General features: G+C 42.0%; 1 protein-coding gene across 1 annotated transcript in view; it reads left to right on the forward strand.

The window, feature by feature from the left end:
• The window catches only part of TG (thyroglobulin), a 159,463-nt gene that overhangs the window by 86,388 nt on the left and 62,428 nt on the right, over positions 1-10,647 (forward strand). Inside the window, exons 40-41 of the mRNA XM_074577876.1 lie at positions 2,176-2,335; positions 7,380-7,579. Of these exons, the coding sequence (XP_074433977.1) occupies positions 2,176-2,335; positions 7,380-7,579 (360 nt within the window). The remainder of the gene's footprint in view (positions 1-2,175; positions 2,336-7,379; positions 7,580-10,647) is intronic.

A 10,647-nucleotide genomic window follows, 5' to 3' on the forward strand; every position in this document is an offset into this window, starting at 1 on the left:
TGAGCTCCGAGATTGAAATCTCTAAACCCCAAATTATTTTTCATGATAGCTGTATCTTACCTTTACATCAGAGAGGGATCTGTCATTGCTCGACACGGATCAGAAATGGGAATGCTACCTCCAGACACTTGGTGTTAGGCATAACCCTGGTGCTAAATCTTCCCCCGCATTGCTCCATAGCTGTTGCAGCAGGCTTTGTTTTGCCATTTTTAACTTCTGTCTCCCGTCTTTGCCTTTCTTAAGCTTTGCATCACTAGAGCATTGGGCAAAGTCGCCCAGCAAGATGTAATATACAACTGACAGGGCAGCTGGAGGTCACGGTGCTGTGCAGGCTGTGGACACGTGGGAAATGCCTAGTTGGAACCTCAGGCTTAACCACGCTGAGCTGAGGGGACAGACTGGGCTCAACATCATATTTAATACTGTTTTAGCTGAGGTGGCTCAATGTGGTTGTATTTCAGAATGAATTTCCATGTGAAAATAGACTCTTTCCTTTTTTTCTTTGCCCCCATCTCACTCGCCGTGCTGCGTGCAGTGCAGAAATGGGAACCAGGGGCAAGGCACCGTGAATTAGGCAATTTCTATTCAGGAGCAGAAGTTCCTGACAGACAGCAGTGTGTGTCAGTGCTTGCAATTTCTGGGGCTTTTTTTGGTAATGTTGTCGTGTTCACAAGAAGCCTCTGAAGTGATTCTCCAAAGAGATAACTGAGGAGCGCACACAATCATGACAAATTAATTTTGCAGGAAGCTGCAACCATCACTTCTCTGCTGCTTCTCCCATATAGCCAGTCACGTTTTTGCTGGAGACATCCTTTGCCAGAGCAGATGCCAGAGTGTTTAGCTAAGCTCCATCCAGAACATAACAGCGACAGAGCCCAATGCCCTCTAGCTGCAGGGAAAAACATACCTCAGATGGACTTTGATGCTGCTGCAGGGGCCACCAGCCCTTTGAAAAAACATGAGCAGTTGCCAAAGCAGAAGGTTGGACGGGTGGGTGTGCGTGACCCGCTGCTGAGCAGAGGAGAGAGGAGCATCCTTCAGGATAGCCCCAAAGTGAGCAATAGGACATGAAAGTGCTGACTGTAAAATTGAGATTAGACTTTGAAAAAAAAACCTTTTAGCATTGCAGTAGGTTATTCTGCTTTCTGCAGCAGGAAGAAAAAAACCCCCAAAACCAACAAAACTATAAAAAAATAACCCAAAAAACAAACAAAACCCCTCCATATGTTTCACTTGCATTTCTTCTGAGTGTCATTTTGACGGAGCTGTAATCTGCTGGTAAACGTTGAGGTCTCCTGGGGCAGTTCTGCTTTTGTGCTGCTCACGCAGCAGCAGCTTGGCCGCAGCCCTGCTGTGTGTAGAGAGGGTCCACACAGATGGGGTGCTGCTTTGGGAAAAAGCCTCCATTTCTGAGCAAAATTGTGTGGCTCTGCAAGGAGTGCCAACACAAGGAGCAGCCCACCATAGCTCCTTCCCATGCCAGGAGTCCTGCTGGGCTCTCTTGGGGCAGACACCCTCTATGCTTCATGAGAGGTGAGTCTCTCCCATGCAGGGACAAAGTCCTCTCTGCAGGACCCCTCTGTGTACCTAGTAGGTGAAAACCTCCATGGAGATTGAAGAAGCAATGAGGACCTCTTGTCCAGTGAGATATTTGAGATTAGGCAGTGTTTAAGTGCTGAAGGCTGCAGAGTAGGAAGCAGCCCTGAACAACTGTTGAGTTAGTCCTGCTCAAGATGAAGCAACCCAGCAGGCCTTTTCCTTCTCCTGTTTCCTATTTGTCTGAACTTTTCCTGTGTGCTTCTGTAAAGCAGACATGTTACAGCAGACAAGCCCACTGCATGCTCAATGGCCAAGTCAGCAGGATGGGTCTGCCTTGAGCTAACCTGGTAGAAGGTTAGCTCTACAGCCTTCCAACAGGTTCCACCTGTTGGCTGGTGGAACACAGTGGTGCCATTAAATCCTCTTTATACTGGACATAGTGTCCTCTTTAATGGTATGTAGGTCATTGTGGGCAATTTAGCCCTAGAATTTCAGACAGACGGCCAGATATCTTCTGATTATGGTCATTGTTAAAGAGCTATGAATGGTGTAGATAGGGAAGATGTTGAAATTCTCATCAGTGACCTACAAAAGCAGTTGGCTACAGGGATATTAACCTGGTTGTTGTTGTGGCAGGTCAAAAACATGTCAGTGCTGCTGTTCTTCCACAATGGAGGGAGTTACAATGCTGAGGCGGGAAAGACAACGATAGATGGGTCATACCTAGCTGCCGTCAGTAACGCCATTGTCGTGACAGCAAACTACCGGGTCGGTGTTTTTGGCTTCCTCAGTACTGGTAAGTCATGGATTTCTAGAACACACACAACTATTGTCTGAATTGCATTCTGTGACACTTCTGTTTCTAGTATTATTTTTTTTTAAGAAAAAGTAATCTATTTTTAAACTTGAGAAACCTGTATCTTTTACTGGTTTTTGGAAGAAAAAAATGAGCAAGAAAAGAAATGATGGGGACTTGATATGAAGAGAAAGGGGAGAGCCTGGAGGCAAAGGGAAAAGAACAAACAAAATCTAAGCATCCGACTAGACTTCTGTTTGCAGATGAAACTGTGGATATTGGGTTTTTCTGCTAATTTCAGTGGCCTGACATTGTGGATATGGTTTTCAATGTCTCCAACTACCAGCTGTTCCACTCATGAAATATTGCTAATGCTCAATTGTGCCCGTGTCAGAGTGGGGAAGAGGCAGAGAGGGGTAACTGCAGGTTAGTGGTAAGAAGGACACGAAAGCATGGAAAGTACAGGACAGATAGTTGGTTGGTTCCTCAGTAGTTCAGCCTGACTTCTCTGAAGGACTTGCCTTGTTTAATTTGTATTCTCTTAGCCCCTTTTACTGTCCTGAAGGTGAGTGAACACTTGCACATTCTCTGTTTGCATCCCTTCCCCATATGCTAGTGTAAAGGACACTTCTGCTCTCCTATTGCTTCCTAATACCTATTGCCATTAAAAATTATACAAAGTCCCACTACATACAGGATTTTATGTTGGGCAAAGAGGCGCATACACAGAAAAACGCACACTAATGTCTCCCTTTTGTTCTTTGGGATTATTTTTTTCATTTTGCCTTTTATTAGATTTGCCTGTGGGGAACACTTTTCCTCCTACCATCTCTCAATTCTGTCTGGGGCGGGGGAACTTAAGGCAGAGAACTGTGAAGAGAAAATGCAACAATTGCAAGTGGAGCTCTGGCTCCATCACTGCGGTGGCAATCCTTGGTCTCTCTAGTGGACATTTTAGTACTTTTATAACCTTTAGGAGGTTATATTTGCAATGTTTGCAAACACCAAACTGATATACTTTGCCTCATGATCCTTTTGAGTGCTAGTGCTGTCGGGTGGATTTTGCCTAGTTTTGGGTTATAGCTACAGCTATTGGTTATTATTTCCCTTCTCTGTTTTAGTGTTCTGTTCAAAGCTCACTCTCAGCAAGGTCTGTTTTTCATTCAGTAAGTAGAAAGCTGGCACTGCGAACTCCTTACTCATTTAGACATGAAGTTGGTAATAGGTGTATCTGGGGAAAGAATCACTGTTTTCATCAGTGTGAACCGGATGCTTATGAAAGTGATACTGTGGCTTCATTTTGGCTAGGGCCATGTGCAGTGTGGATACATGTTGCGCGAGCTTCCATTACGCAGCACTGCCCACGCGTTACCCACTAACCTCCTTCAACCCTGTGAATCTCACCTAGCTTTCTTCCTAAGTGGAAACTGCTAGCTGGGCTGAATATTATATAGCTTTACATACATGATGGTCCATAATTTAGGGATCAGGAAAAATCTCCATCCTCTTTTTCATAGGGATCTGTACGCATGTCCCAGAAAATTCAGTGCGTGAGCTGGAGGTACTGTATTTGCATTCCTGCAAACCTTCAGATGGAGGTGGTTCATTATGAGTAGGGAGTATTTGGGGGCCCTCTCCTTCTCTGTACTGCGGAGCTGCAGCCAGGAAAAAGGGCAATCTTTCCTGGCCCCTTCCCCTGTGGGAAATCCTTGGTGTGCATTTGGGAAAATCCTGTTGCCCCACAGGGAACTTGAACAAGCAGGAAAAGCTCTTTGCAAGAGTCATTGGAGAAAGCTAAGCACCGCATTCGTAGGAAGCCCTAAAAATTCCTTCAGTGCCACACTTCTGTCTCCTCTATATCCCCTGTGGGGGGGATGAGGCGTGGTATGTTTGTACCAGGCTAAGCAATGCTCCCACTGCAAGAACTATTCTTTGGTCCACCACAGGATGACAGAGTATCTCTGAGTCCTTATGTGCATCACCAGTTGCCACTGGGGATTTTCAATGAAGACTGACAAGCTGGGTCAAATATAATAAGGGTTTTTCTCAAGACTCAAATGATATTCCAGGGATGTTTCCATTCTTACTGAAAGACTTGGGCAAATCCTGGTCCTTTGGAAGTTTTGCCACCAGTTTCAAAGGGGGCAGGAGCTTGCCCTTAGGGCTGTGGGTATACACGAACAGCAGAGTGTTAAAAAGCCCTGAAGTTACAAAAGTTATGATTTTGTGAGCAATATCAGTTTCATTGTCCAACTAAGCAAAGTGCTGAATCCTCTCATGTTGACTTGTTATAAATTGCAAAGCTAGAAATGAAGGACTTCAATGGAGCTTTTGGGGGAGGAAGGGTAGTGAAAACAACAGACTTCCTTTTTTCTTTTTTTTTTGTTTTGTTTTTTTTTGTTAGTTCTGCAGTTGTTTTGGTCTCTTATTGTCAGGGCTTTTGCAAACAGTCAAAGAGCTCTTATTCTTCTAAGTACAAAGGAGGCTTAATTTAATTTGCTGTCACTTGTTAATGTTGCAAAAAGTGATGCACATTCTTCCTAGTGCCTTCATCTCTTGCTTTGCACCCAGAAAAGTTAATTATGGTGAATTGCCAGTGATATGGATGGCAAGAGTATGGAGAAGACAGTCAATGTTCTCAGGCCTGATTCTTTCAGGAGTTCATGGAGTCATATAAAACAGGATGATTTTCATGCTTAAATTTAGCACTATTGTTCTTCTCCAGTTTAGTAATAACAGAAATGCATATTTATGTCCCTCTTTGCTTCCTTCTGAACGTTGGTTTCTTTTCATTCTCCTGTGGTCCTCAGGAATGTGATCTTTTCCTGCAAAAAGGCAATGGAAAAGATCCTTGACAGACACCTTTCTTTTCGTCTAACTACGGTCAATGTCTGTGCAGGCATCTGTTCCCCAGCGTGGTACATTTCACAACCTGGCTGTGGTTTTTGCCAGGGCAGAAGGAACTGGTTGTATTTCCCTCCTCGGTCTGCTTGTTTAGTGTGCCGGTAGCGAGGCACATTGGGTGGCTAAAACATTTACATGGACTTCACTTCCTCTGGGAGGTTTCATGAGGCATGCAGCAAGCCCTTGAAATGAGGTTTCCTTTTTAACAACATCGAGTGGGTTTATTGCTGGATTGAGAACCCTGGGAACTGGTTGTGGTGTGCAGAACAGACTCAAAAATCCCTAAAAACTAGAGCAGGATTATTATTTTTCTTTTCTCCGTTGCTTCACTGGTGTGACTTGGCCTAATCATCTGAAACTATGGCAATAGGTGGAAGGGTGTAGTTTCCAGGGCCATTTCACTCTTGGCTGTCCTGCTGAAAGGGCATTTACAGTGATGGCTACTGTGACGTGGGTATCTGTAAAACCTGCAAGGCTATCAATAATCTGCTCTCCTCTATATTCTGTTCTGCTGCTTAAATTGATCTCTATGATACCTTAGTAATTCATTCTGGTAGGCATATGGATATCTACTGCAGGATGTATGCTTTCAATTGCTCTTTGTCTGAGACAGGGCTACCTGTCCACAAAAGTGGCAGCTTTTTATTCCACTATCCGTTCATTTTGATTTCCTAGTTTCTGAGCCTACCCTTACTTTAAAATTGCACTATTTGGTCTTGACAATGGAAGAGACAAATAGTTTCAGCTGTGTTTCTATTCCTGGCTTTATATCTTGTCTTGTTTTTTTTTTTTCTTCCAAGTTTTGAATGTGGAGAATTTAAAATCATTAAAAATGAATGGCTCATTGTGGATTAAAAAGAAGTAGACAGCGAATAATCATTTTCTATTCCTTTTTAGGGACTGTGTAGGAATTACTTGTTTCTTCTTTTATTGATATAAAATTAAGCTTGCCAAGGGGTTCGCATCCTTAGATGCTTTCAGCATTAGTTTCCTATTAATCAAAGTACCAGGTTACCACTGGTCGGTGTTGAAAAAAAAGTAGTCTTTTCAGTGGTGATACCTAAGCATGGAGAGTACGTAATCAATTATTTTTCTTTTGTTTTCATGGGAACAAAAATATGAATACATATAATTCAGATCTCTATCAGCTAGGCACAGGTAAATCTCAAAGGATGTGTATGGAGATACTATAAATTATAAAATAATATCTGTACATGTGTAAAGAAATGTGACTTATAAATGATTGGTCAGGAAAGTGTAAAAGGGATCTAGGAAGCAGAAAGATGCAATTAGGTGTACTCCAGGGAAACAGTCAACTGAATCTGGCAAACGCACTGATTTGTTGTTTGCTTTTAATTCATTTTAAGATCAAGCTGCCTATTTAGAAAAATAATCTTATGGCCTCAATTTATGAAGACTTGAGCATGGATTCATGTCTCGTACCGTGAGGTGTCCAAATGAAGCTTAGAAGTTGGAGTCTTATTTTTCTATAATGAGGACAAACAATTAGGTACCTCCAAGGATGCAGTTGGAAGAACTGCTGATTATATTAACTTTCTATGAACTGTCATTTCTTGTATTTTTATTAACTTGCTCTGGTCTTGTAATAAAATACACTAACACTATGTTATGGGGCTTGGATAAAATGCTCCTGCAGAATGGTAGCTAGAGAAAAAGATGATCTCATGTTTTTGAAAGTACTGAAAATTAAACAGAATAACGGTTAATTACTCTTAGTTGCATCTTTGACCAAGTATGGGTATAAAATGTTTTTTTGCAGATAGGCACCAAAGAGTCCTCTATTCTGGTTTGCGTCATGCTTATAACATGGAACTTTTGGTTGTTTGGGTAGGGAAGTCTTAAAAAATGTCTGATTATTTCAGGGCCTTAATGAATAAGCATACATGGTAACTACAGCACTGAATACTTGCTCTTTTAAACTCCTGGAGTGGTGAAAATTGAAATGGAGTCTATTAATATAGTAATGACCTCGGAAGAGACTACTTCGGCTTTTAAGGTCTGGTATCATTTTTGCCAAGGTTCAGCTGCAAGGGTTGCTAAAAATGTAATGTTTAATCAAAACTTCAAATGTTTATAGCTTTATTTATTTTCAGACCTATTTATTTATTTTCCACAATAGGCTCTCCTGAAGCGAGTGGAAACGCTGGCCTTTTGGATCAATTGGCAGCTTTGAAGTGGGTGCAGCAGAACATTGCTAGCTTTGGAGGAGATCCAAGCCGAGTTTCTTTAGGGGCCGACCGCGGTGGGGCGGATGTCACCAGCATTCACCTGCTCACAGAGGCAGCGAGTATGGACCTCTTCAAGAGGGTGTTGTTGATGGTAAGTCCCGTTCCTGCCACTTTGACTTCTTTGTGAAAGGATGTTATAGACGTGAGGATGTTGCAGTGTGTGGGTGCTGGTTTTATGTCATCCATACCTTGGCAGCACTCTAAGGGCTGTTATTGCTATAGTTATTTTTCATCTCACCTGTGCCTGCTATCTCCAAGAGCTGGGTGCTTCACAGGGATGTACAAGAGATGCACTTTGGTGACTGGTTTAGTCATAGCAAGAATCTGGTTTTCGTCACTGTGGTTTTTTTGTGTATTATATAAATAGTCTTCTTTCATAACTTATAGGTACAACAGGTTAGTTTCCATTCCATAAATATGGTTGTTGATCAGCAGTTTTTAGACTCCAAAAATGACGAGCCAAACATCCGCATGTTTAAAGTATCCAATCTTTTTATCTGATCTCACGACAGATTTCATTTAAAAGAAAAAGCAAGTTTCAGAGAGTAAAAATCCGTTTGCCCACAGCCTTGTTTGCTGTCAGCTTGGGCTATTTTCACAGACATCCCAAGTGATCGGTGTTTTTACAGCCCTTCCTGTGTCAAACCTCAGGACTTTGAGGCCAGCTTTGTCAGCTTCGATACTACCATTGATCTTTACAGCCTCAGATGAGAGTAATGTGCACTGAAATGAGGCTTAATCTTCAGTGGAGGTTTATATATCTAGCAGAAATGGTACTTGGACAAAATGATCTCTCTGCTAGCTGTGTTGACTTAGAGCAGTGAGCGAAGGAACAAAATTCTTGCTCCAGGAAAGCTAGGGCCCAGTTAAATAAAATCTCGCCTTGAAAATAATCACATCTCTATTTGCTATTTGAATTTTCTGTAGTGTGCCCTTGCTCCAGGAAACATAACTTGCCTTTTACATCCCCCTGTCTCAGTAAGATTATTTTAATTGTATCACTCTAGTGGGGAAGGCAAGGGAAGTTGCTGAAAATTGCTGTTCAGTAGTTGGGTTTTTGTGTCATTCTCAGGTAATTCCTCCTAGATTTTTACCCAGGTCTTGGCATAGCGGTTAATTTGCTAGTAGACTCAGAGTCCTTTTCTCTCAGAGTACAGCTTCATCCTACTCTTTCTCTGAAGTCACAAACCCTTTACTGACATGGCTCAGGATGGGGCCCTGTGAAAGCCGTAACAGGGTACAGTGCAATTTGCCAGCTGAACAACTGATAAAAGGGAAATGCAAGGATCTCTCTACTTCTCGTTATTTCTGGAGTGTACTTGCACATTACATCTTTTCTTTTATAAAATAGAGTTTGAACTCCTCCTTTCTCCTACAGCAGGACATGGAATAATAGAAAACAGTGGCAAGTGCAATGAGCAGGCAGGTGCATCAATTCTTCCCTCTAATCTAGTGTTTGTAACAACAGTTTTCTTCCTGGGGCTGTGCAGACCACTGTCTTGGCAAAAGCAGGATCTCCGCTTATTTCAAAGTAAGGTTAAGTATTTATCCTTACGGTTTCACAGTGGATTTAGTTTTCTTCTGAAATACACTGTTAAAATAAAAAGCAAGCAGTAACAGCAGTGGCTTAAAAATATACTTGATTTTTTTTTTTTGTAACAAAGTGATGCAGAATGCAACTGTTGGTTTACTCAGATTTCTCACCTAGACCTCCTGTAAAGGGATGTGTCTTCTTTTTGTTCCAAGACACCAAAACCATTGTGTACTTTTAATTTTACTGTAAAAAAAGGAGGTGCACACAGATTAAGAATCATGAAACTAAGAATATATACCAGATATAAGTTTCCTGAGGGAAAATCCCATGAAGCAATACAACTTTTCTGCAAGTTAGTCTTGTGCTCCTTGTTTGGGTCTTTGTTGTGTGTTTAAAAAAAAAAAAAAGATGGTGTTTCTTAGCATGCAGAGAGGTGTGATGCATGAAACTTTCTCTTCAAGAAGACGTGCGCCTGAAATAGCAAAATGCTTTTGAGTTTCCTGTATCTGCCCTACAATAGCTTTTGTTTGGAACAGATCTGAAAAAAGATTAGTACAAAATCAATGCGAAGTATCATAAGGACTTTTTATGACTTACTTCATCTTCCAGTAGTATGATTATAAAAGTGTAGTCTCAGTGATTATGGTCTTGTTTTAAATCATTTAAGAGCATTAACGTGGTGTTTGACTTCATCTTTTGATTAATTGATTTATTTACCAGTGTAATTTTGACGTTGAAGAGTAGATCAATGGTATGGATTGCCTCCATCTCTTGCAGAAGGCAGTGGAAGGCAGATGTTAGGTGTCCCTTCCAGGTGTTCCCTGGTGGGTGTCAGAAGAGCTCCCAGGCTGCTTCCACCCAACACAAGGGAACACACCAGGTCCCTCCTGGCCATAGAAGCAGGTCAGCCAATGGTGGAAAGAGCAAATTTATTGCCCTACTGAAAACTACTGCAATTGGATGCAGGGCTGTCTGACATGGACCCTAAATATCCTCAGTCCTATAATTAAGTACCTTTTAGATCCTCTTCCCTCTTTTCCCATCTCCTTTTTTTTCTCCCTTTACCAGCCTCATTCCCCCTAAAACCAACCAACCAACAAACCACCTTTGATTACTTTTTCAACATTGATCCTAGTTTTGATACATCCCTACCCAAATTTGGTATTTCTGATGTTGTTTCTTAACTAATCTCAGATTTGTAGGGAATCACCACAGTGCTGCTTGCCCTCACAAGATTGTGCTTCACAAAAGGTCCTTAAAATAATCTTTCAGTTATTTGTGAAAAATGGCCAAACCTCACAGAATTTCCCCATAACCATCTGTGAAATCCAGCCATCCTTTGTGGCACAATTCATAAGTTTTTGTCACCTTCTCACGACATTACTGTGAGGGTGACCAAGTGCTGGCACAGGTTGCCCAGGGAAGTTGTGGAGTCTCCATCCTTGTAGATATTCAAAAGCCATCTGGACATGGTCCAGGCAACCAGCTCTAGGTAACCCTACTTCAGCAGGGGAGTTGCATCAGGTGACCTCCAGAGGTCCTTTCCAACCTGAACTGGTCTGTGATTGTGTGAACCTGTCGTCATCAGAACATGTCTTTTCCCCTTCCTACAGAGCATGTTCCAG

The sequence above is a fragment of the Larus michahellis genome, chromosome 2, assembly GCF_964199755.1.
Source record: "Larus michahellis chromosome 2, bLarMic1.1, whole genome shotgun sequence".
In the NCBI taxonomy this organism is placed as follows: Eukaryota; Metazoa; Chordata; class Aves; order Charadriiformes; family Laridae; genus Larus; species Larus michahellis.